This window comes from Rhinatrema bivittatum, chromosome 3, assembly GCF_901001135.1.
Source record: "Rhinatrema bivittatum chromosome 3, aRhiBiv1.1, whole genome shotgun sequence".
Lineage (NCBI taxonomy): Eukaryota > Metazoa > Chordata > Amphibia > Gymnophiona > Rhinatrematidae > Rhinatrema > Rhinatrema bivittatum.
The window spans coordinates 306657490-306684907 of NC_042617.1; the positions used below are offsets into that span (position 1 = coordinate 306657490).

Below are 27418 nucleotides of genomic sequence, written 5' to 3' on the forward strand. Positions count from 1 at the left end.
ATCACTTACAAGTCAGTCTGGACAGCAGAACCACCATCTGCTCAGGCTTATCATAGTTGGACCGTATCTGGACAAGGGTATCCATGTTCTCCACCACTAGTTTCTAGAAGAGAATCCAGAAAGAAAAAGATCATTTTCTCCATTATCTGACCATTTCCTGTGCATTCTGGCTGCATTCTAGAACTTCATAATAATAATAATATTAGAATTCCTAGGTCCTTATTTTTTCCCAACTGGAGCAGTCTAACATTGCAAACAGCAATAAAAATTCAACTCCTAGGGAGAAGTTTATGACCTGGGACCTTCCCAACCCTACATGGGAGATAAGAGTGGAACCGACCCCGAGAGAGTTAGCAGAAGGAGAAGCATGTCTAATTGTATTGTTACACTCATTGATTAGCTTTCTATTTCCGACTCCTCCACTAAGAAGGTGGCCTTGCCCATAGCTCCCTTTTGACTTTATATGTTTAGAATGTTTCTTGGAACAACTTGAGGTTCTGGATTGAAATCAGAACTGAAATCTTGAATTCCAGACAAGGCACAGTGCTTTCTAAAACTGCTCGCACTTCTTGACTCCTTCTCCTTGAGACACACTTTTGGCCATGCTGGTTCAGCTCTGCACATTTCCACAGCACTTAAAGTCACTTTGCAGAAATGCATAATGCTTGGGTTCTGCACCTGCTGTCACACTCAGTCTTCCTATTGTATTTTTTTACCCTCCCAGTTCCTGCTGCTCAATATCATGACTGTCAAGCTGTCTTCTGACATCATCAAACAGTATGCTCATACTTAATGATCTCAAGAATAGGAAAGCACAAAGCCTGGGTCAATCAATGCGTTCCCACTGAGCAGCATCTAAGGCATTAGAAATAATTCTTTGGTAATTATAAATCCACAGGGCAAAAGTACCTGGAATAATTACTTTGTGCCGCTGCAATTAACCGTAATTCCTGTACATGAAAATAGATGCAAATTTCCTTTCACTTTTGCCTAGCCTAGCTTTTGTAGCGCAGCGACACTTTTTGCCAAAGCAAGGTTCACCAGTCACAGAAAGGTCAATATTCAGCTATGTTCCAATCTATCCAGCTAAGTGGCGGCATCTAAATATCCAGCTGCATTCAGCGGCCACCACTTAACCAGATAACTACTTATCTGGCTAAGCAGTTAGCAGCTAAATGGTTGGCAGGACAAAGGTATAACGGATAGGAGCTACAATATGAGACTTATCTGGCTAACCCCTAGATTCATCAAAATGCTCAAGGTGAGGTGTTGGTGGTGGTTTAGGGTTTAGGGGCCAGTTTTACTGGCAGAGTGAGACGTTTGAACAGCACAGTACACCTCGGTGAAGATTTGACGTCATTTGGAGTGAGGAAAGTCGCACAGAGATGATATTTCTACAATGTTCTCTCGCCCTAGCTTGATGAACTCTATAATAGAGTACTATCAATCTAGGGTGAGAGAACACTGAAATAATCTCAACTTTGTGAGACTTTTAGTCCTGGGGAGTGCAGAATTTGCACAGAATTCCCTCCCCCCCGTGCAGAATTGCCAAATTCTGCACAGAAAATAGCAGAGGAGACCCCGGCATGCCGCAAATGGAGCGCATCCTGCATGTGCCGTGGGACGCACTCCGTTCGCGGCAAAAATGAAGGCCCCGGCGTGCCATTCGCGGCAAAGATAGAAGGCCCCATGTGCCGCGAACAGAGTGTGCTCCGCTCATGGCAAAGATGGAAGGCCCTGGTGAGAGAGAAAGTGTATGTGTGTGTGTGTGTGTGTGTGTGTGTGTGAGAGAGAGGAGAGGGGGAGGGGAGGGTGAGAGAGAGCAGGACTGTCATGTAAATTGTGTTATTTTGACCAATATAAAGTTTGCAGAATTTTGCAGAATTTTAAGTTTTTGTGTGCAGAATTTTAAAATGTTTTGCGCAGAATTCCCCCAGGAGTAGACTTTCCTCACTCTAAATGACATCAAATCTTCATCAAGGTTTACTGAGCTATTAGCTGGCCCTCCTATAGAGACATAAATAGTTGAACACTGTGAAGGCCTCCCCAGAAGCTCTCTCTCTCCATTCCACTCCACTCCCTCTCCCCTCTCCCTCTCCAAGCCCAGAAATGGCCAAAATGCAATTTTCAATATTTATCGCAAATTGCGTTCTGGCCATTTTGGGCATATCGCATAGCTTAACAACAGGAAAAGGTGTAGTTATTTCCAGTGTTAAAAAACATGTGATAGCATGCATTATGCTATTGCACGGTGCGATATTGGCCCTCATTTTAATTAATCCTGCCCAAACCCCACCCCTTCAAAAAAATTTGCATTTGCGCCGTGCGGTAACATGATTATCGCATGTGCTATGGCGTTAATGCATGCGTTAATACGTTATTGCGTGCATTAACGCCATAACGCATTTTGATGAATGACCCTATAAGTTAGTCAGATATGTTAGACCTGCTCAGCAGATCTAAAGTTAGCCAGATAAACTTATCTGACTAACTAAAAATGTATTCGGGTATATACAGCACTGCAGCTGTACTGTTGAAAATTCCAGCTAAGTTAACCAGATAGCTTTTATCCAGCTACCTTCCTTAGCCAGCTAGCCTTTGAATATGTACCTCAGAATTACTTTCTAATTGCATCGTCTGTAACCTCATTGATTTGATTTTGCTGATAGCTTTGAAAACAAATATGTTTTTCTTCATTTTTTGTGGCATCTGTTGGCACAGTTTTTTCTTATCTTAAGTAAGCAGATTTATTGAAAAGCAGCATCCCCCTTAGTTTACAAACCATTTCAGTAATAATTCTCAAGAATCTGGTCTGGAGCGGTGGTAATGCTGCACTCTGCTACAGGGAGTCCTTGGCTCAGTTCCCGAGATGGGCTTTTGCTCCTCAGGCTAGCTGGAGCTGGGGATGCAGGGGAGGCAGCATTCCCAACTCCTGGGGCAGGAAAGAGAGCCTCGGCTATTGCACAACAGCGCCACCTATCAGCCAGCCAGCCAGTCTCCTGATGCATGCAAATTGGATTCTGAAAGGACACAGTCTATGGCCCCCTGGCCAAAGAAATCCACTGCGACAGCTAGATTAGATAGGGCTAGAAGAGGAGGCTATAAAATGCTGGTGGTGGTGCTGGGGGGTGTGTGAGAAATTCCCAAGTATCTGCACATTAAGACTCATGGTGCTATAGCTCAGTTAAGGCTGATTCCAGTGAAGCCCAAAGGAGCAGGAAGAAACGGACAGGATAAAAAATATACTACTACTTATGAATCATGGCTTAAGACATTAAGGAGCTTTACTCGTTTTACGAATAAGTGACTTGCAGCAATTCTGGCATATTTACCAGAATACAACATTAGGTTATACATATAAGAATTTGTTCTATATCAAGTGAAACTGCCTGAGGCTGGCTCTTGATTGTGCGCCATAATTAGTTAAGATAACCAAGAGTAATTGTTTTACAGCTAAAAACTCTTTCCCAAGCCCTTTATTACACATGCAGTTACAAAATAGATCACTAAAAACCAATAACCCCCAAACATTAAACACACATTATTTTTATTAATTATCTGCATAATGCTCTTATCCAAAGCACCGGTCAGTCAGCTATTGCACAGGATGGAATGCAACAGAGATAAAGTGAAATTCAATTACTAATGCTCCCCGTAGGTGCAAATAGGGACAGGAATGGTAAAAGGATATTTTGCAGCCTTTCCTGTGGATGGCCATTGTTAAAATCTCAAGGTGATCACATAAAGACCTTGCACAGCTGTATTATGCAAGCTTACACAAATTCTAAAGAATAATAATGGGGAACAAAGAGTAATCCTGGGGAATTCTGTGCACAAAAAAAAAATCCAATTCTGCGCACGTTTCAAAATTTAGCATTCTATATGTACCAAAATAAAGGAAAATTGGTTCTTACCTGCTAATTTTCGTTCCTGTAGTACCACGGATCAGCAGACTGCTGGGTTTTGCCTCCCTTCCAGCAGATGGAGACAGAGAAAAACTTCGAGAGCACCCCCTCTTAACTGGGTGTAGCACCTGCCTCTCCTCAGTATTAGAATTCTCAAAGCAGAAAATGTATTTCAATCATTCAACAAGAAAGACAAGCAAGGACAAGAAAAAATGAGCAAACTATGTACATTTGAACTCCTGTGATCAGGATAAGAAAAAAATGGATCCTGTAGTGGAGCTGAAAAAGAAGATTATTGTTGCGCTGGAGGTGGACCCTTGGCCTAGTTCAGGATTGGTACGGCCCTCCGGTCGGACCCGGAGAGCGCCTGCCACCAGGAGGCGGAGCACAGGAGGAGACAGAGGAGACCAATAGCAACCTGGGGTTCCCTTAGGTTAAGCCCTTGGTTACCTGGGCTGCCTGGTCTTAGGTGGGCCTCGCAGGATCTACTGGAGCGGAAGTGCAGACGAGTACCCACCACAAACAAGGGTGCACGGTCGATGTCCAAACCAGAATGTCTAGCGGTCACAGGAGGCCAGAACAGAGAGTCCGAATGGAAAGCAAGGATCAAGGCCAGAGTAGTAGTTCAGAATGGTCAGCTGAAGCAGGGGTCAGTACCTATAGTCAATCCGGAAGTAGTTAGTGTCCAGGCAGAGGTCTGTTCCAGGCAGCGGTCAAGAGTAGTCAGAGAATAGGCAGAGGTCAGGTCCAGGCAGCAATCAAGAATAGTCAGGAGCAAGCAATGGTCAGTACTAGGAGATCAGTCTGGAGGGTACTACCAGGGATGGAGAGACAAAGGAACAGGAGACGCTGGAACAGGAGACACAGGAGACGCTGGACAGGAGACGCTGGAACAAGAGACACTGGAACAGGAAACTCTGGAACAGGAAACGCTGGAAGGCAAACTAGACACACCGGAGTGTACGACCCGATTGCCAAGGCAATGAGCTAGGGGTTGAGCTGTAGTTTAAATACCCTGCTCAAATGACGTCAGACTTGGGCGCCGCCCAAGGTTTTCCCGCGCTTGGCCCTTTAACTTGGGAAGAGCTCCGCGCGCTCGTGCTAGGGGGCGGGCAGACGCTGAGGAGGACGCCGAGCCCCAGTGCAAGGACAGCTGCGACAAGAAAGGCCGTGAAGGAGCCGGGGACGCCTGTGGAAGCCGCGGCTGAGCAGTGCAGGGACTCAGGGTGGAGCTGGTGGACGGTCGGGCCAGTTAAGCAGGCCCGGCTGTGGAGCGGACGCGGCCGGGAAGCGCAACAGTTATGAAGACAGATTGAGCGGACTCTCAGAAGAATTGTGTCCATTCTCAAAGGGTGGGTGTCTAGACTGATCCGTGGTACTACAGGAATGAAAATTAGCAGGTAAGAACCAATTTTCCTTTCCCTGTACGTACCCAATTCAGTCCAGACTGCTGGGATGTACCAAAGCTTCCCTATCTGCGGCGGGACCTTGACAGTCCTGCTCGAATGACACTGCTCCCAAAACTGGCAACTTCTAGAGCCTGGACATACAAATGATAGTGCCTGGCAAAGGTGTGTAAGGACTTCCAGGTTGCCGCCCTGCCAAATGTCACTCTGCTCAGGAAGCTGCCTGCAACCTTATGAAATGTGCTTTCAAACCTTCAGAGACAGGATGTCCATGACAAATATAAGTGGAAGCAATAGCCTCCTACAATCAACAAGCTATGGCCACTTTTGACGCTTTGTGCCCCTTCTTAGCACCATTCCCGAGAACAAAAAGATGACCGGATACCTGAAAGGCATCAGTAACCTCGAGGTAAGAGGGACCTCCTAACATCTAGATGCCTCAATTCACTAGCGTGCGGCATATCCAGTTCGACATCGGTAAAAGCTGGAAGCTCCACTGACTGGTTCAAGTGGAAAGCTGAGACCACCTTCAGTAGAAAAGGAGGGAAACGTTCTGAGGGAAACCCCATATTCAGAAATTTGTAAAAAAGGTTCCCTGCCCAAAAAGGCTTGGAGCTCTGACACCCTCCGAGCTGAGCAGATTGCACCAAAAACACCATCTGCAGAGTTAAATCCTTCAAGGTGGTCTTCTTAAGAGGTTCAAAAGGGGCTTCGCACAAGACTCTTAGCACCAAGTTAAGGCTCCAAGATGGACATACCAGCTGAACAAGGGGGATTCAAGCGTTTCACCCCTCAGAGGAAACGTACTGCATCCGGATGAGCCGCTAGCGATGCCCCATAAAGCTTTCCTCTCAGGCATCCCAAAGCCGCAAGACAATCTTCTGCTGTGCCCACTCTGCAAGAAAGCTATCATTTGCGCCACCGAGGACTGTTGGGGAAAAGACTCTCTGCTCGTGACACCAAGATTCGAAGACCTTCCAGACTCGGACATAAGTTAAAGAAGTAGAGATCTTCCGGGCCCAAAGCAGAGTAGAAATAGCATCTTCCGGATAGCCCTTCATCCTTACTGCTTCCTTTCAAAAGCCAGGCCGCTAGACAAAGGCGATCCACGTGGCCGAAAAATATAGGTCCTTGCCGCAGCAGTTTGGAAGATGACTCAGTCGTAGGATGTCAGTTCATTGCGAGGTTGACTAGGTCGGCGAATCAGGGCCTCCGGGGCCAGTCTGGGGCTACCTGAATAACACCCCCTCCACTGGACCTACTCCCATACCCTCTAAGGACTTACAAACCCCACACCTAACCTTTAGCACATAATATGACACATAGCTCTACCGTTCCCATCTTCTCACCTCAATTTCTTATTTACTACATGCTTATACAGTTTTGTATATAACCTATGTATATGTCAATAATATAACCTATGTCAATTTGCCAATGTATATAGATGTCAATAATATAACCTATGTATACGTCAATAATCTCTCGACCCCTGTACATATTACTCCTCTTGTACCTGTACATATTACTCCTTTTGTACCTGGAGGACACATCTGCTGACCAATTGCCAAGCCAGAAAAGCCGTCTTGCTGAGACTGCTGACACCATCAGCTGGGAGGAAGTATGAAGGTGTTTACAGGGCATCTGCTGGAAGGGAGGCAAAACCCAGCAGTCTGGACTGATCAGGGTACATACAGGGAATAAAAGTAATACTTTCTAAACATGGCTGTCTTTAAGAGTAATTAATTTAAACTTCAAAACAGAAAAAAGTTTCTAACTCAAAGATGCAAAATTTTAAAGTTTTTGGTGCAGAATTCCCTCTGGAGGACAGTAATAGTGTCCCATAACTAGGATTTCTGGTTTTGGGGGATTTTACTTTAACAGTCCACAGAGTCCAAGAGAAGCACTACACTGCAGGCAGTGCTGACTTCTTGCAGTTGGCAATATTTGCGGCAACACATTGGTGTTCATGGTTGTTACTACAAATGTCAACAGCTGAAGGAAATCAGAGCTGCCAGCAGCTACTCTTGGGCTCCACAGATTACCAAATTTTGAATTCCTGAAAATCAAAAGCCACCAGAAGTCAGCAGACCCTTCTTCTCTTTCCTCAGCTCATACTCCCTCACTCCCCCACATCCCAGCTCACCCCTTCAATGCCCTCTCCCCTTCACCCCAGCTCATCTCTCCCAAAACATTTGTTCCTCCTTCCCACACATTCTCTCTCTCCTCAACAGGCTTCTTCTCGGCTCATCTCTCCACCCAACATGTCTCTTTTCCTCATACCCTCTTCACCACCATCCCCCAAACCTCAACTCCAATCTCTCTTACCCCCATCTGCCTCCACTAGCTCTTCTCCTTTACCTCTCTCTTCTGCTCACTGACCTGTGATGTAGGCACTACCGCAAAGCAGTTGGTCATCTTCCTGCACTATGCAGCTCTCAAACAGTGTGAGCCCTGCTGCACCTGAAATCCTGCACTGTTGTCAAAGTCTTTGTGAGAACAGCATGGAAGTCTGAGTGCCACCTAACTCACATTAGCTGAGACCCCCGCCCCCCCCAGTGCAGGAAGATGACAACACCAGCTCCTCTTCCTCTTCATCCTGAAGGCTTGTTGCGCCTTGCTCTTCAGAGAGAGCCACACCAGCTCTACTTATCTTCCTCCTGCAGCTGCTTGCAAATTCTGCCCTCAAAAGGGTTAATTTTGCACTAAGTGGGAATTCTGAACAAATTCTGCATTGCGCACAGTTGCGCAGAATCCCGCCAGGAGTAAAGGAGTCGCTCAATAAGATTTTGGGAAGAGTAATTCAAGGTTATTTAAAGGCTGAGGCTGATTTGAGTTCTGAAACACATTGCTGACCGAAACATTTCTAACAATGCACAACTGCCCACAAGATTCAAACTTGTGCTAAGGTAATTCAACCCCTTTCTGTGCCTGTTAACTATAGTTGCCTAAATTCCTAGCGGTACAAGATTATTTCTGGGTTTACAGGTTTGTTGAGATTATTTTAGGTTTATTTGCATGTCAAACAATAGGTGATAATCCAGGGATTTGCTCAGGTTGTGAGGGCATGATTTTCTTTATGCAGTTGGGGTGAAGTTTTGTAGCAACTACCTCCCTCTGGATCGACACAAAGACTGTCATTTCTGAAATGTGAGTTGTTTGAAGAAGGCTAAACTCAACGGATGCTCTAAGGAGGTACCAGTGTGCATGAGTCCCCGGTGACAAATAAATGACCAAAACAAACATAACATAAATTAGCCATCGCAAATACACCGCTTGCCCTGAGGTGCAGGGTGGGGACATACCTTTAACTCAACGACTTGTGAGGTGACATGCCACAAAAGGTTCTCGCTCAGGAATTTCATTCCATAGGGGCCGAGCAGCTCAGCTAATGCTTGCATTTCTGGGGAGGAAAGAAAAGAGAATACAGACACCCATCCTGTTATCTGACTGACCAAGTCGGGAATGGAACAGTGTAGAACGCTCAACAGAGCTAGGGGTTCCCCAGGCGTTAGAGCAGCATTTTCCAACCGCTGCGCAGTAGCTGTAGTTCTGGGGTTCCGCTACAATCTTCAGTTTCTCTTTCCCCGTGCTGGCCTGCAGGATATCCTCCCACCAGTAGGGGAAGTCAAACAGCAGCACTTATCTGCTGCTTTCTGCTTTCCCCTCTGCTGGCTCTCCTCCGCAGTTGAAACAGCATGGGGGACTCTGTAGGCTCACAAGTCTGCTGGGCCCATGCAGTTCTGATTACAGAGGGAAACAGGCATAGAAGAAAAAAGCTCACCAGGTAAGTGCTGATAGAAGAGGCAGTTGAATAAATTGGTAGGAAGCTGGGGGTGTTGGGGAGAGGGAAGGGAAGGGAAGAGAAGAGAAAGTACTGATGCCAAGGAGGGGAGATGGTAGGAGAGAGGTTGATGGAGATTATATTGGGGGAAGGGTGGAAGGAGAGGGTAGGAAAGGGAAGGGGATGGAGATGGTGATGATTCCAGTGGGGTAGAGCACTGGTCCCCAACCCTGTCCCGGGGGCCCACCAGCCAGTTGGGTTTTTCATGATATCCGCAATGCATGAGAACATTTGCATGCAACATGCAAATTTTCTCTCATGCATATTAATTGTGGATATCCTGAAAAACCAACTGGTTGGTGAGCCCCCAGGACAGGGTTGGGGCCCAATGGGGTAGAGGGAGAGAGAAGGGAGGGGAAGGTCATAATACCAGGGGATGAGGGGAGAGAAGAGGAAAGAAAAGGTGATGATGCAGAAGATAGAGGTGAAAGAAAAGGGAAAAGAAGGTGATGAAGCAGGGGGTACAGAGAAAGGGAAGAGAAGGTGATGATGCTCAGGGATAGGGGGAGAGGGACAGGAGGAGAAGTTGATGACATCAGAGATGGTGGGGAGGGGAAAGAAAGGGAAGGGAAGACAAGAGAAGGTGATGTTGCCAAGGGTGGTGGAGGGAAGATGAGGATTGCAGTGGCGTGAAGAGAGAGGGAAGATAGGGGAAAAGCTGGTGATGATTTGAGTGGGTGGGACATGAGGGAAGAGAAAAGGTTATGAATCGAGGGTGAGAGAATGAAGGGAAGGTGATGATGCCAGGGGGAGAGAAAGAAAAGAGAATGATGATGCTGGAGGAGTGGAGGGGTGGGGGGGATAGGGAAGGTGCTTGTGTGCCAGGATGAAGTGAGCTCAATGCCAGGTGTGCCACGACACAAAAAAGGTTGGGAAGCACCGGCTTATACTCTCCCATGTATACTTCCCTAGGCCTCGAGGACACAGGGATCAGGATAACATGAGGTAACCGTACTGCGAGACTGAGGTGACAGACCGGTCGCGACCATACTGTGGCTGTGGTGGCTGACCTGGTCCGGAAACGGTTGACCAGGGTTTGTCAACACTGTCACTGTGGTTCGCCATCAGCTTTCACCCTCTTTAGCTACTGATGTTCTTTTAAGTCTATGCTGAGTCTGAATAGTATGATGGCACAGCATGGCGGTGGTTAATAGGGCTTGTAATACAGGCTTGCATTCTGTAGTAACTGTTCTCTTAGCAACACTGAGGTGTTAAGACAACATTTCCCTCCCCCCCCCACAAGATCAGTTTTGCTGCAGCAGAGCTTTACCCTGGGTCCCGCAACCATTCAATCTCTGCCACACTAAATGTAATGTCACAGCGCCGGTTTTGCACAGTGTGTCGCTGCACCAGCTACAAGACAGAATGTCAGACTAACTGCATTCCTCTATGTTTGGTCTTAATCATACGATTGGAGAGAAGGGGGCAGCAGGAGAGAGCTGAGGAGGCAATAAAAAAAACCGTACAGGAGCCATGGAAAGGAGAGAGAAAGTCAGGCGGGATTAAAAAAAAAAAAAAAAAAGCGAGGGCAATAAAGAGCTACAGGAACTGCTGAGAAGAGACGGGGGGACAGACAAGGGAAAAGCAGGAGCTATAGACAAGGAAAATTAATTTTACGGAAGGCACGGTCGTCGTCTAGTGATTATCATGACCTGCAGTTTGGAAGAAACACAGCCTGGGCTTCCTAGTCTGTTACCGCTCTGCAATAATTGTGATTTTAACCAGTGAACCGAGCAGTGGAGGTGCCTAATCTCTTTTTCTCTCTTTAGACTAGATAATGTTCATTTTCTATTTTCTTCCTTTTAAATTTTACTTTTACTCAAAGGGGAAACTAAGATCACTTTCTGGCTTTCCTCCTCTCACTCTCCCTCTTAAAACCTTTCAAATGTGGTGTGTCAAAAAGGACATTAACTTCCACAAGTAATGGGAAGCAGTCCCATCGGGGGGGGGGGGGGGGGTGTTCTGTCTAAGGCACAGGCCGCCTCTCTCATTAGGTGTCCCAGCAGGTCTGACGTTCGGGCCATTTCCAAGAGGCCTGACCTATAACTTCCAAGAACACTCTCTCTCTCTGTTTAGTCCCTGGCAGCTTCCGGGCTTGCTACAAGGAGGGGTGAAGGTGGAGAGGCGATCCAAAAGAGGTGAGGAGCCCAGGGCAGCTCCTGTTCTGAATACAGTTCTTCTTTACTGGTAACATCCTGGCCGGGGCTCTCAGATCCACGAGGATTAATTTCCATATCCCCCCCGCCTGCTTCTCTGGTTGCCTACAGCCAAAAAATGTACCCCAGTGGGAAATGCTGAACCCAGTGGCAGGGTGAGGGTCCAAGTTCTCTGCCCTTCCTCCCCATACGCCTGTAGATTACAGACAGCTGACAGGGATTACATCTCTTGCACAGAACGGAGGCCTGAGCCATTACTATGGCAACAGGATGGGAAGACCAATGTTAGGATGCTGCACCATGCAAAGAAAGCGTGGTATGAGGGGGTCTTAGCAGCAGCTAGTTACAGGGGTCATCTTCAAAAGGGCTGCAAGTCGATGCAAGAGGTTTTCTTTTTTTTTTTTTGTTTGATATGGAATGGATTGGTATGACTGACATAAAAGCAACCCCTCTCCAACTTTCAGGAGGCTGAGGGTCTGTAGAATGATGCATGCGTCATGATGTCACCTGAAAAACTTGGGAAGAAACTTAAAAAAATATATATGAAAGGTCCAGCATAGAGCTCCATGTCACCAGGGCTAGGCTGTGGGTCTAAGCTTTCTCCACAAAGCATTCCACAAAGCATCTATTGACTCCCCTAAGCATTGACTCCACAAAGCATTCCACAAAGCATCTATTGACATCCCCTAAGCAGCTCAGTCCAAGGGACTGAGCTGCTTAGGGGATGGGCACAGGAACACAGAGCTGCCTCTAGGACTACCGAGGTCAGGACAGGCAGCAGGCTGGAGATACAGGGAACAGACCAATGGTCGGGGCAGGTGGCAAGCAAACGAGTCAGGTCCAAGGCAATGGTCGGGTCCAGGCGACAGGTAAGCATGGTTAGGTCCAAGGTAAGGCGTCAGTACCAGGAAATCAGGTCGCAGGATGAACGAGGACAGGAGCAGAGAGGAGACACTGGATGAGATGAGCTGGACAAGGCAAGGCTGGATAAGATAGGCTGGGCAAGGCAAGGCTGGAAAACTGGAATGCAGGAGCAACACGCACTGCTCTAGGCAGGAGACCCTTTGCTGAGGCAGCATTAGGATGACCAGGGAATCCTTATATAATCAAGGCTTCCTGATGTCATCAAAAGGCGCCGCAGGGCTTTTCCTGCCACAGGCCCTTTAAGAGATGATGTGTGCCATGTGCACATGTCTATGGAGACCCCAGGGAGGAGCAGAAACATGGCGGTGTTCAGGCTGTGTCAGAGCCATGTCAGGAGCATGACGGCATTCAGGCGGTATCGGAGCTCCTTCAGGAGCTGGGGCCTGTTGGCGTGCAGGATCCTGCCATGCCAGTGGGGGATGGCGTTGTGTAGCTGCGTTGAGGAAGGTGTGGGCGGCATCCTGCCGTGCCACGAGGGAGTGCGGCCAGCCCAGCCATGAAGGTAAGGGCAGCGGTTCACAGGGGCAGCCTGTGGACCTCCAAACACAACAGTACCACATCTCTTAAGCTCCTTCTAAGGCTTTGGGTTTTCTAGAGTACTTCTGATGAAAGTCCTGTAAGAGGTTGGGATCCAATATGTTGGACAATGGCTCCCATTAATTTTCTTCTGGGCCATAGTTCTTCCAGGAGATCAAATACTCTATTCTCTTTCCCCTCTGGCAGGAATCCAGGACTTCTTGGACTTTGTATGTTGTGTCTCCATCAGCAACACATTCTTGGTGTTTGAGCAGCACTCTAGAAGGCCAAGAATGCACTACAGGTTTGAAAAGGGAGATGTGAAACATGTTGTGGATTTTTAAAGTAGGCAGCATGCCTGAGCTGACACGTGACAGGGCCTACTTGCCGTAACACTGGAAAAGGCCCAGTGAAGCACGGTGCCAAACACATTGAGGGAAGCCACAGATGTAAGTGTCAGGTACTTAGCCAAACCTTCTCACCTGTCTTGCATTGGGGACCTGGCCTACTTCGGGCATCTGCCATCTTCTTGGCTTGCATGGTAGCTTTTTCAGTCAATAGATTGGTTTATTCCCATAGATCATATAATTCTTGTGCCAAAATTTGAGCTGCAGTTGAAAAAACTGTCACGCGTAGTGGCAGTGGAGGCAGAGGTTGTTTCCCATAAAGCAGCTGGAAAGGAGAAGAGCCAGTGGCTATGCTAACGTGATTGTTGTGGGAGAATTCAGCCCCTGGCAGGAAGATGGCCCAATTGTCCTGACGCTCGTTGAGATAAGAGTGAAGGAATGTTTTAAGTGTTCGGTTAGTATGCTCCACTTGCCTGTTGCTCTGTGGATGATAGGTCATTGTATTGTCAAGCGTGCTACCAAACGTCTTGCAAAGAGAGCACCAGTATCGCGTGGTGAACTGGACTCTTCTATCCAATAGAATATGATTTGGTAAGCCATGTAAGCGAAAGATGTAGAGGGTGAAAAGATGTGCCAATTCTGGGGTGGAAGGTAGACCAGGCAATGGGACAAAGTGTGCTATCTTGGAGAATCGATCAATTAGGTCCATAATAAAGTCTATGGACAAGTGGGTCTAGGGTTCCCTGGGAGCTGTTAATGGCTGTACCAGCCCCCAGGGTTGGCCATGTAAAGCTTTTTGCTGTGCTCAGGTAGGACACAAGTTGACATAGACCTTAATGTCCTGCTTCATTTGGGGCCACCAGTAGTGCCATTGAAGCAGTTCAAGGCTTCGTGCCCATCCAGGGTATCCTGCTACATGGGAGTCATAGGCCCATTTTAACACTTTCTTGTGCAATCTGGAAGGTACTACCACTTTACCTGGATGGATGGATACCGTTGTTGCCAGGAGTATCTTAGCAGGATCGATGATATGCCTTGGAGGTTCCAGAATGTCCTCAGTCTGAAAAGAATGTGAGAGGGCATCTGCTCATTGATTCTTGAGTGCAGTGCAATATCACAACTCAAAGTCAAAGCGGGTAAAGAACAAAGACCAATGGGCTTGTCTAGTATTGAGCTGCTGAGCTTGATGTAGATATTCAAGGCTTTTGTGGTCTGTGTAAATGGTGATCCGATGTTGAGTCAACTTGACTGCCAAGAGCTCCCGATCTCCAATACTGTAGTTGCACTCTGCAAAGGAGAATTTCTTGGAGAAAAAGGAACATGGACAAAGTACCCCTTCAGAGTTGTGTTGGCTGAGGACAGCCCCTATCCCAAAGGTAGAGGCATCTACCTCCAGAATGAATGACTGTGTGGGATCCGGGTAGTGTTGGCAAGGTACATGAGCAAAGGCATCCTTTAATTTCTGGAAAGTCTTGGTAACCTCTGTTGGTCAGTCCTTGGTGTTAGTGCCCTTGCAGGTAAGTGTGGTAAGGGGAACTGCCAAGGAGAATTAGTTAAGAATAAACTGGCAGTAATAATTAGCAAACCCCAGGAATCTTTGTAAGGCTTAGAGCCCCACCAGGTGAGACCACTCCATGACATATTTTACCTTGGCAGGATCCATATACCCTTGGAGGGGTCCATATACCCAAGAAAGAGGAGTTCCTCTTGCTCAAAGAGACATTTCTCCAGTTTGGCACAGAGGTTATTTTCCCAAAGGAGCTGCAGGACGGTTCGAACATCTTTATGATGGGAGCTCAAAGTCTGGGAAAAAAATCAGTATGCCATCCAAGTATACGACCACACAGGTGTACAGCAGGTCGCAAAATATCTTGTTGACCATTTTCTGGAAAATCACCAGGGCATTGCAAAGCCCAAAGGGCATGACCAAATACTCGTAGCTGTTAAAAGCTGTGTTCCATTCATCACCAACCTTGTTTGGATGAGGTTGCACACCCCTGAGGTCCAGTTTCATGACTATCTTAGCGCATTTTAGGTGATCAAAGAGCTTGGTTATTAAAGGCAGAGGGTAATTGTCTTTCCTAGCAATGGCATTCAAGCCATGGTAGTTGATACATGGTCTGAGAGATCCATCTTTCTTTGCAATGAAGAAGAAACCAGCTCCTGTCAGAGAAGAGGAAGGCGGGATGAATCCACGGGGCAGATTTTCTTGGATGTAGGCTGACATGGCCTGAGCCTTTGGTGGAGACAGAGGGTATATCTGGCCCTGCAGAGGCGTAGCTCCAGGAATGAGCCCAATGCTGCCCAATGCTGTATGGTGAGGTGGCAGGACTTCAGCACTCTTCTTGGAAAAGACATCTTTATAATCTGCATATTGCGGTAGGAGTCCCAGAAGTGTGGAAGCCACGGTCACCAGGCAAGATTTAATTTTAATTTAATTTTAAAACTTTTCTATACCGTTGCTAAGTTAAATACTGTCGCAACGGTTTACATGTAGGCACATATTTAATGTAGGTAAAAGTGTACAATAGTACATTCTAACAGGTGCCGTCAAAGGTTCGGTTACAATATATCATTAGACATAGTCATTTAGCGAAGTAGTTCATGACCAATTGTACCAAGGTACTTACACCGGTAGTTTTATTACACATAGTATTATAGTTATGGTTTATTGTGGTGTGGTGTAGACTAATCTACTATATAGTCCTAAGGACTGTATGTCGGTGCCTTTCTGTCTTTTCCTGAAATATTTCTCTCTATTCTCCTGTCTCTTTGTAAAATGCTTGTTTAAAAAGCCATGTTTTTAGGTTTTTCTTGAATGTCTTGAGATCACTTTGTAGCCTGATCTCTGGAGGCATTGTGTTCCAGATTATGGGTCCTGCTAGTGATAGGGCTCTTTCTCTCACTTGTGTCAGTCTTGCTGTTTTAACTGATGGAATGGTTAGGAGTGCTTTATTTGCTGAGCGGAGGTTCCTGTGTGGAGTGTGTACCCGTAATGCTGTGTTCAACCAGTCTGATTTCTCATCATAAATTAGTTTGTGAATGATACGTAGGGTTTTTATTTAATTCTGTGTTCAATTGGTAGCCAATGTAACTCTGCTAGGGTTTCAGTTATATGGTCCCTCCTTCTTTTTCCAGTTAGTATTCTAGCTGCTGTGTTCTGAAGTATTTGCAGTGGTCTTAATGTTATATTAGGTAGTCCTAGCATAAGGGCATTGCAGTAATCTGTGCTGGAGAAGATTAGTGCCTGCAGTATTGTTCAGAAGTCATTTTGAGTTAGCAGTGGTTTAAGTTTTCTGAGTACTATGAGTTTTGCATAACCTTCCCTTACTTTTAGTGATATGTGTTGTTTCAGATTGATTTCAGGGTCTATTATTATTCCCAGGTTACGTACTTTTTCTGCTAGTTCAATTTTCTGGTTGTCTTTGAGTATTATTGATGTTTGACTGATTGTTCTACGGGTAACAATCAGAAGTCTGTACATCCATGCCCCCAGTAGGTGAGCTCCAAGGTGGTCCAATCAAAATGAGGTTGATTTTGGAGCCACATCAGGTCGAGTATAATGGGTTAATGGCTCTAGGGATAACATGCAAGCTGATCTTCTCAGGGTGCAAGATACTGATGTATAGGATCAGAGTGGAGGAGTCGTCTGGCCAGTGGGGATCTGCAACTGGTTGACCAAGTCTTGTAAAATGAAGTTTCTTTCTGAGCCAGAATCCACTAAGGCCTGGGAGGAGGAACAAGTTGGGCCCAGTTCCAGTGTGGTTGGCAAGAGGAGTTAGGGAGCCGGAACAATGAGGCCTAGGGTCATTTCCCCAAATGACCCTCAGCATTGATGTTTCCTGACCTCTCGGGACGGTGATCCAAGAGATGGCCCTGAGCTGTGCAGTAGAGACAGAGGCCATTTGCCTGTGACAGAGTCTCTCTTCTGGGGCTAGACAGCAATGACCCAACTGCATTGGTTCTTCTGGAGAAGAAGGAGAGGTTAGGGGCATGGCAGTAGCTGGTGAGATCAGGCACTGGAAGCGAGGTGCCAAAGAGATGCTTCTGTGTGCCGGGCAAGTCTCCTGGAGCCTTTCCTGCAAGTGTCTATCTATCTTGCTAGTTAGGGCAATAAGGACTTCTAATGAAGTAGGAGCTTCCTGGTGGCAAGTTCATCCTTAATCTTCCCTGATAGACTTTCCAGGAAGATGGCGACCAGGCAGTCCTCCAGTCAATTTAATTCAGACATCAGAGTCCTAAACTCCACCAAATACTCGCCTGGGGTTTGGGAGCTCTAGCGAAGGTGGAGTAGATTGGAAACCATTGCAGTTGCTTGACCTGACTACTCAAAGACAGAGCAAAAATGTTCCATGAACTATTGGAAATCAAGAAGAATGGGTTCCCCTTCTTCCCAGAGTGGGGAAGACCAGGCCAGTGCTGTTCCGTCTAGTAAGGAAAGAATATACGTAGTTTAACTTGGTCGTCAGGGAAAATGGAGCCTGCAACTGAAAGTGCATTCTGCGCTGGTTGAAGAATCCCCAGCACTGCTTGGTATCACCTGCATACCGGGAAGGAGCCAGCAGCTGAGGAACAGGTCGACTGGGCACTGGAGGAGGTAGCGGTACTGCTACAGGCAGAGATGTGCGGCAGTCCAGGGCATCCAAGTGCATGGTGAGGCAGTCCATCACTGCGGTCAGGAGCTCCAAGGCACTTTGTTGGTCCTGCAAGCAATGCCATGGATGGCTTGCAGCAAAGTCAAGCCTGCCAAGTCCATGGCCTCAGCAAACTGTTGTATCTGTGGATCCTTGGGCTGAGGTGAGACTGGCTTTACCTGCCGTGAGTAGCCCTGCAGGTCCTCACAGTCAGCAGGTGGACCCAGGGAAAGCAGATACCAGTCAGGAACTTCAACTCTACCAACACACATTCCCCTCAGGTTGAGCCTTTGGGTGCTGGGACCAGCAGTTCTTAGGTGAGGGTCTCTGCTGATGATTGGAGAGGTGGTCCAAGGCCAGGCTAGGGTCATAGGCAGGCAACAATCAGCCATACTTGAGTCCAGACAAGGGTCAAAACCAAGTATCCATTCAAGGAAAAGGAAGAGGAATGGATGGGACTGAAGCAGGCAAGAAAGGCAGGAGTAGGTCAAGCAGTCAGAACTGGAACAGGCTGGGGAACGAGGACTAGAACAGGCAGGACAACGAAAATGAGAAGCAACATGTACTACTGAACATAGCTGGACATGTTGATGAGGCATCGGGTGAGCATCCAGGCTGTCTTCTTATAGTGAGGGCTGGTGATGTCATCTATGGGCGCCATAAGGGTTTTGCCACCGTGGGTTCTTTAAATCAAATTTGATTTGATAACTGGAGGGAGGATGCAAAGGAAATCTACTGCGATAGCATTTAACTTTCAAAAGGAAGATTATGATAAAATAAGAAAAATGGTTAGGATAAAACTGAAATGAGCAGTTGCAAACGTCAAAATTTTATATCAGGCATGGACGTTATTTAAAAACACTATCTTGGAAGCCTAGACCCATGTATTCCATGCATTAAAAAAGGTGGAAGAAGGCCAAACAACTGCCGACAGGATTAAAAGGTGAGGTGAGAGATGTTATTCTAGCCAAAAGAACATCCTTCAAAACATGGAAAAAGAATCTGAATGAAGAAAACAGGAAACAGCATAAGCATTGATAAGGAAGGCAAAGAAATAATCTGAAAAGAAACTTGTTGTGGAAGCAAAAACTCATAATAAAACTTTTCCAGATACATTCGAAGCAAAAAAGCCTGAGAGGGAGTCATTTGGACCATTATATTATTGAGAGGTAAAAAGGGCTCTAAGGGAGGACCAGGCCGTAGCAGAGAGATTGAATGAATTATTTGCTTTGGTCTTTACTGAGGAAGATGTAAGGCAGATACTCATGCCAGAAATGATATTTAAAGGTGATGATCCAGAGGAAATGAAACAAATCTCAGTGAATCTGGAAGATGTACTAAGACATAGATGGTATACATCCCAGAGTGCTGAAAGAACTAAAAAATGAAATTACAGATATACTATTGGTAATTTGTAAACCATCATTAAAATCAGCTATGGTACAGGAAAATTGGTTCTTACCTGATAATTTTAGTTCCTTTTGTACCACAGATAAGTCCAGACTTCTGGGTTTTATACCTTTGCTAGCAGATGGAGACAGATAAAGTTTTATTGAAACTCCTATATAACCAAGTGTGCCACCTACAGCCCTTTGGTATGGACCTGTATCCAAGCCAAGATGCGAATAAATCAACGAAATTTAACAGCCCAACCTATACCCCACGAACAGAAAGGTGGTGTCCCTGGGAAAGGAACCCCAGCAAAAAACAACAGCATAGTGACCAGCTAACAATTCTGAAATAACTATAAAAAACCAACAGACAAACCGAACTGACGATTCTCCCCCTTCTTACCATGGGCGGGTATCTAGACTGATCTGTGGTACTAAATGAATGAAAATGATCAGGTAAGAACCAATTTTCCTTTCCAGTACGTACCCAAACTGGGTGGGACCTGGAAAGTCTCGTTAGTGTTTGGCAAAAATGTGCAATGACTTCCAAGACACTGCCCTGCAAATCTCCTGCGGGGACACCTGCTGGGCCTCCGCCCAAGAAGCTGCCTGTGAACACATCGAATAAGCCCTCAAACCTGTAGGCACTGGCCGACCCTTAGAAATATATGCTGAACCGATCGCCTGCTTGAGCCAATACACAATTGTAGCTTTGGATGCTTGACGTCCCCTCCTTGGATCACTCCAAATCACAAAAAGGTAGTCTGAAGAATGAAAATTATTAGTTACTTTCAGATATCTCAACAATGCCCGCTGGACATCCAAAAGCCTCAGCTCCCTTGCATGAAGAGCACAGGGATCTAGGTCTGAAAGAATGAAGTTCCACAGTCTGGTTAATATGGAATTCTGACACCACCTTTGACACACCTGCCTCTGAAATCTACAGAAAAGAGTACTGACGTGACAAAGGCTGTAGCTCTGAAATCCTTCTTGCCAAGCAAATAGCCACTAGAAAAACCCCTTAAGAGTTAAAGTCACTCTCCTCAGCAGTTCAAAAGGAGCTGCACATAAGGCTGAAAGCACCAGATTCAAATTCCAAGATGGACAAACTTCCTCACCGTAAGTCGCAAGTTCTTTGCCCCTCGAAGAAAACGTACAACATCTGGATGCGTGGACAAAGGACCACCGTGTACCTGCCTCCAGAGACGAGAGATCTGCTACCTGAACCCTCGGTGAATTAAAGGCCAAACCTTTAACTGAATCCTCCTGCAGAAAGGACAATACCATAGCCTGCAAAGCTCCCACATCCCGATCCAGACACCAGGACTCAGATTTTCCAGACTCAAACATAAGATAAAGATGTGGAAGTCCACCTGGCCTGCAGAAAGATAGTGATAACTGCCTCAGGATAATCCTGTTGCGACAGGTACCTCCTCTCAAACTCCAAGCCGCGAGACAGAAATGAACCGCCTGGTCTGAAAATATGGGGCCCTAATGAAGAAGATTCCCCAGTGATTGAACCTTAGGGGCCCGTTTATGGTCATGTTGATAAGATTCATGAACCAAGGAAGCGTGGCCACTCCAGAGCCACTAAAATCATGTGACCGAGATACCTCTCTTCTCGTTGAATAACCTTTCCCACCGGAGGCCATGGAGGGAAGACATACAACAGAACTTTGAGAGGCCACAGCTGTTAGCTGTGTGGACCCTGGGCCAGCACGAATGTTGATAACATCCCCGAGGTACGACCCCCAGGGGACCTCGTGGACGGTAGGCAGTTCAGATCCAGGAGACCCAGCAGGAGCTTCACCTATACCAACCCCGTTCCCCTCAGGTTGAGCCCTTGGGTGCCGGGGCCGGCAGGACTTAGGCGGGGGTCTCCCGGTGCAGGGTGAACCAGCAGAGAAGACGGTGTCAGGAAGTCCAGGTCAAGGCAGGCTGAGTACAGAAGCACCGTGGGCAGTCCAGACATCAGGGCAAGTGGAGAGCAGGCTGAACGCGGAACCAGGCTAAGGGTCAGGGCAGGCAGCAGACTCTGAGTAGCCAGGAACAAGCCAAGGGTCAGGACGGGCAGCAGACAAAGAGAAACCAGGAAGCCAAGCCAAAGTCGATACCGAGAAGACCATCCAAGGGGCAAGGAGCCAGGGGCAGCGGAACCACAGGCGAGGAACAGGCAGAAACACCAGAGCAGGCAGGAACTCAGGAATAGGCAGGAACGAACAGAAATGCAGCAACACACACTCAGTAAGTAGGACCTGTTGCCAAGGCAGAGAATGCTGGTCTGAGCTGGACTTAAATAGCCAGGGCGTCTGACGTCATCTTCGGAGGCCGGCCCGAGGTTTCCCGCCATGGCCCCTTTAAGACGTGGCAGGTGCTGCGCATGCTGCCTAGGGAGGCGTGCGCAGGAAGCCTGCTGGCGGTGTCCTGGACCGCGTGGGAGGCCTGCAGCGGCCAGGACGCACAGCAGCCGTTTCGAGCCACCAGCGGGCGGTACTCTGTGTCGGGGCCTGCTGGGTCAGGTAAGGGGAGCCGGCTGCAGGGGACCGCGGGCAGGATTCCCAAAATTACCCCTCCTCTTACGCCCCCTCACAGAAGGACCAGGCTTGTCAGGATGAGCTTGATGAAATTGCTGGAGAAGGGTTTTATTCAGAGTATTCACAGCTGGTTCCCAAGTGTTCTCTTCTGGACCGAAGCCCTTCCAGGAGATCAGGTACTCCCACCTTCTGTGATGGTACCGAACATCCAAGATGTCGCTGACTTGATAGATCTGGTCGTCTTCGGAAACCACAGGTGCTGATTCTGGGGGTTTACAGTAAAAAGGAGAAAGGACCAAGGGTTTTAGCAAGGAAACATGAAAGGTGTTGTATATCTTCAGGCTAGAAGGCAGGTATAGCCTATATGAGACTACTGGCAGCCGACAGCCCAAGTCCAGGAGATCGCTCCCGGACCGCTCCTGGACCCCCGCTGGACCACCAGGGACTTTTGGCAGGTCTTGGGGGGGGGTCAGGAGGGTGGGGGGTTGTAGTAAATTAATTTGGCAGGTCTTGGGGGACGTCAGGAGAGAAGGGGGTTGTAGTAAATTAATTTGGTAGGTCTTGGGGGGCTCAGGAGGGTGGGGGGTTGTAGTTAGTATGGCTCTCACGGAATTACATTTTAAAATATGTGGCGTTCATGGCTCTCTCAGCCAAAAAGGTTCCCGACCCCTGCTCTAGCTAATGCCTTTACTCTAACTTTTTCCTTTTTCTCCCTTATTCTCTCTGCCCCTTCCTGGTATATTGTTTTCTTAGTAAAGTTTAGGATATTTGTTTTCTTCAATAATATGGTTCTTTCTTTTATTGTTTCTTTATCTGTCCTGTTGTTTCTTTACAAAGTTGAAATGCTTTGTTAATAAAATGTTATAAATGAAGAGTTAAAAAAAAAAAAAAAGACAAGGATTGAGAAACCTGTCCGCTGCAATAACTCCCCCGTGCTCATTGGCTGGGAAAAGAAACTTTTATTTTTATTTTATTTTATTTTTTAAAACCTAAGCCAAACCAGACGAACAAAGGAAGAACAATACAAAAATAAATAATTCCCTGCATCCGTGTGGAAGGGACAGGATCACCAGCCTATCACACTGCTGCTTGGTGTGAGCTGAGGGATCTGGACCACCAGATATCAGCCCCATAGAACTTGGAGCGAGCTAAGGGTGGGTCACCAACCCCCTGTTTGGCCGTCTCGACCAAGGAGGATAGCCCCACCAGGATCTTACAACTCCCTGGGAGGTTCCCACATGAAATCCTCTATCTTACTTTCTTTCCTTTTTTTTTTTTTTTTCAGACTGCAGGTTTTGTTCTATCTGCCATCTACTAAAGACAGAAAAAATACTGAAGGACTGCAGGTTATATAGCAGTTTCAATAAAACTTTATCCGTCTCCATCTGATGGCAGGGGTACAAAACCCAGCAGTCTGGACTGATCTGGGTACGTACTGGAACCGAAGATTGGAGGGTGGGCAATGTAACAGTGGTTTTTAAAAAGGGTTCAGGGGCGATCAGGGAAACTACAGACTGGTGAGCCTGACGTCAGTGCCAGGAAAAATGGTTGAAAGTACTCTAAAGAACAAAATTACTGAACATATAGTTTAATGGAATAAAGTCAGCATGGAATTAGACAAGGGACATCTTGCCTCACCAATTTGCTACATTTTTTTTGAAGGCGTGAATAAACATGTGGGTAAAGGTGAGCCAGTTGATAAAGTGTATCTGGATTTTCAGAAAGCGTTTGACAATGTACCTCATGAGAGATTCTTGAGGAAATTAAAAAGTCATGTTATAGGAGGCGATGTTCCGCTGTGGCTTGAGAACTGGTTAAAAAGATAGACATTACTTAAATATCTGGCTCTGTATGGCTTGGGGGCGGGGCACAGTGCTTGATTGGTTTCAGTCCTTCCTTACAGGCAAAACACGGAGGGCTCAGATAGGGGCTAAGTGCTCTTCATGGTGAAGAAGTCAGTGGGGAGTGCCCCAGGGGTCTGCATTCTCGGTGGTACTGTTTAATGTCTACCTCTCATCATTCGGTGTATTATTACATTCGCTAGAGGTAAAATATTTTATGTACGCCGATGATGTTCAGTTTTTCTTGTCTTGTGGTCCAAGGGGCGAGTTTCCAGAGATTAGGTTACAGAATATCTTTAATAGGGTAAGAGAGTGGCTGAATGATCACCATCTATTCTATTCCTTAATATAAAAAAAACCCAAAACATTTGTGGGTGGGTAAGGGCTTTGCAGGTGTTTCTAACTTTGCGGTTGAGGAGAGTGATGGTGTGTACCTGCCAATTCAAACAGAAGTAAAAAGCTTGGGCGTCTTTTTAGACTCTCAGCTGACAAGGAAGCAACAGATACGTCATGTAACTAAAGTAGCTTTTTATAAGCTCAAGACCGCTGAAAAGGTTTTTTTTAATCTCAAGATCTTTTTTGCACAGTGATACAGGCTCTGGTCTTTAGCCATCTGGATTATTGTATCACTTTATACTTAGGCCTTACAACGAGTGCAAAATTCAGTTGCTCATGTTTTGCCTGAGCTCTCAAGAAGAGAGCACATTACTTCGGGTCTTGAGGGACCTCCACTGGCTACCAGTCAAGTGGAGAGTGAGGTTTAGATTGATGACAATTGTTTTTAAGCTGTTAAAGAGCCTTGTGTGTTAAGAAATTTGATTGAGCTGTATGTTCCTAAACGATCGCTGAGATCAGAGGGCACTCAATAGTTGAAGAAGCTTTTAATTGACACATGATGTTTTTATGATGGGATTTTATTGTTTTATGTCAAATGAATTATCGTGTCTGTTAGTTTTATTATGTTGAATTTATGAATGTAACATAACCTGAGCTGGACATGTTTGTGAAGTTGTGGGCAAGAAGAATTTTAAATAAATAAATAGATGATACAAAATTGTTCAAATTGTTAAATCACAAGAGGACTGTGAGAAATTGCAAGAGAACCTTGCAAGACTGTGAGACTGGGCATCTGTGAGAGAGTTTATAAGAAACTCCCTCAGAACACCTTAAAAAACTGGCCATAGTTATCTGGCATGGTTCTCCTTAAGATCTTACGGGCCGATACAGTACAGTGCGCTTCGACGGAGCGCACTGTTAGCCGGCATTTGGACGCGCGTTTTCGACGCGCTAGCTTTACCCCTTATTCAGTAAGGGGTAATAGTGCGTCCAAAATGCGTGTCCAACCTCCCCGAACCTAATAGCGCCCACAACATGCAAATGCATGTTGATGGCCCTATTAGGTATTCCCGCGCGATTCAGTAAGTAAAATGTGCAGCCGAGCCGCACATTTTACTTTCAGAAATTAGCGCCTACACAAAGGTAGGCGCTAATTTCTCCGGGCACCGGGAAAGTGCACAGAAAAGCAGTAGAAACTGCTTTTCTGTGCACCCTCTGACTTAATATCATGGCGAAAGTTTAAAAAAGTAAAAAAAAAATTGAAATAGGCCCGTGGCTTGCGGGTTGAAAACCTGACGCTCAATTTTGCCGGCGTCCGGTTTCCGAACCCGTGGTTGTCAGCGGGCTCGAGAAATGACGCCGGCAAAATTGAGCGTTGGCTGTCAAACCGCTGAGCCTAATTTAAATAAATTTTTTTACTGTATTGCGCATCTTTTTTACTGTATCAGCCCATTACTTAGCAAAGGAGTCTGGGTCAGGGAGGTTCCCTTCAGCTGGGGATAAGACAGCAGGGCCCAGAGGGGTTAGACAGGCCCCTGGAGCAGGGCCAGTGCAAGGGTATTGGGCGCCCTAGGCGACCCTTGCGCTGCCCCCCCCAGGAGGCGTTAATAGCAGAGCGATAAATGAGCATCTGAGACGCACATTTATCTTTTTGCATGCGGAGTGAATGAGTAATAGGCTCATTCACATGCATTTGCATGTGATGAGCGCTATCTCATTCACACCGCATCGGACGCGCATTAAATAGGCGCTAATCCCCTATTGCATTAGGGGGTGGATTAGCGCCTATTTAACCCGTGTCCGAATGCAGGCCGGCCCCCTTGAGTATTGTGTGTAATTCTGGTCCCTGCATCTGAAAAAAAGACATCGTAGAATTAGAAAAGGTACAGAGATGGGTGACTAAAATGATAAAGGGGATGGAACGATTCCCCTATAAGGAAAGGCTAAAGAGGATAGGGCTCTTCAGCTTGGAGAAGAGATGGCTGAGGGCAGATGTGATAGAGGTCTATAAAATAATGAGTGGAATGGAACGAGTAAATGTTAATCAGTTGTTTACTATTTCAAAAAGTACAAAGACCAGGGGACATCCAATTAAGTTACTAGGTGATACATTTAAGACAAACAAGAGAAAATATTTTTTTATTGAATGTATAATTAAACTCTAGAATTCATGGCTGGTGAAAGTAGTTAGTGTAGCTGTGTTTAAAAAAGGTTTAGACAAGTTTCTGGAAGAAAAGTCCATAAACCATTATTAAGGTGAACTTGGGGAAATTCACTGCTTATCCCTGGGATAAGCAACATGGAATCTATCAACCTTTTGAGATCCTACCAGGTACTTGTGACCTGGATTGGCCACTGTTGGAAACAGGATCCTGGGCTTGATGGACCTTTGGTCTGACGCAGTTTGGCATGTTCTTATGTTCTTATGGAATTCAGCAAAGCTTTAGATACAGTCACGCATAGGAGGCTCATGAATAAACAGAGAAACTTGGGAGTGGGCGCCAAGGTGGTGGAGTAGATTACAAACTGGTTGACTGACAGGAGACAGTGTATAATAGTAAATGGAGAGAACAGTGTTAAGTAGTAACATGCACAGGGCTGAGTTTAGGGACCAGTTCTATTCAGTATCTTTGTGAGTGACATTACGGAGGGGACAGAAGGTAAAGTTTGTCTTTTTGTGGATGATACTAAGAACTACAACAGAGTGGACAAGCCTGAAGGAGTAGAGGAATGAAAAAGTGATTTAAGAAACCTCAAAGAGCGACTGAAGGTTTGGCAGCTGATATTCAGTGCCAAGAAGTGCAGAGTCATGCATCTGGGATGGGGTGATCCAAAAGAGCTGTAAGCGATGGGGGTTAGAGACTAATGTGCACAGACAGGAGATGAACTTTGGGTAATGATGTCTGGCAATCTGAAGTCCCTGGAGCAATGTGACAAGGTGATAACTAAGACAGAAGGATGCTGTTGCGTCCGTCGCTGCTCGACGACCTCACTCCGCCCTCTTTACCTCTGTGGCGACTCCCTCCAGGTCTGATGGACGGTTAGCAGCCACGGTGTCTTCTTGTCATCTCCCTCCGCCGTCCCCGGACCAGCATGACGCTGCGGATCCGCCATGTTCCTGATGATGTAGGGCGCGCATGCGCTCCGATTGATGTACCAGCAAGAGCACGAACCTCAGGGGCATCCCCTGAGATGACGTCATCTGCTTCCAATATAAAAGGTCTCAGTATTCGCTAACGAATCTAGTTAGCAAGGGGGGATTGCTTCGGCTTTACTCCCAAGCTATTCTGCCTCGTCAGACTTACCAGGGGTACCCGCTCCTCGGGGGCTTCGCTCTCTTTTCTTTATTTCAGATTGCAGATAAGAACCGGTACTCGCTCCTCGAGGGCCCATGTTCCTGAACACTCTGAAGATTCTCTACTGCCTGGAAGCTATCACAGATACAGACATTTGTGAGTTACCATCGCTCTCTCAGAGCTTTCCCTGGAACCAGGTACTCACTCCTCGAGGGCCTAACCCTTTCCAGTTACTGAGCTTCCTAAAGACCTTATGTGAGTTTTGTAATCCAGTTCTGGCTATGAACACAG

The 27418-nt window shown here is 46.6% G+C and overlaps 1 protein-coding gene across 1 annotated transcript in view; it reads right to left on the bottom strand.

Annotated features, from left to right (window-relative positions):
* Window positions 1-27418, bottom strand: part of NCKAP1L (NCK associated protein 1 like) — a 231139-nt gene that overhangs the window by 43957 nt on the left and 159764 nt on the right. Inside the window, 2 exon segments of the mRNA XM_029595128.1 lie at window positions 10-103; window positions 8614-8711. Coding sequence (XP_029450988.1) covers window positions 10-103; window positions 8614-8711 — 192 coding nt within the window.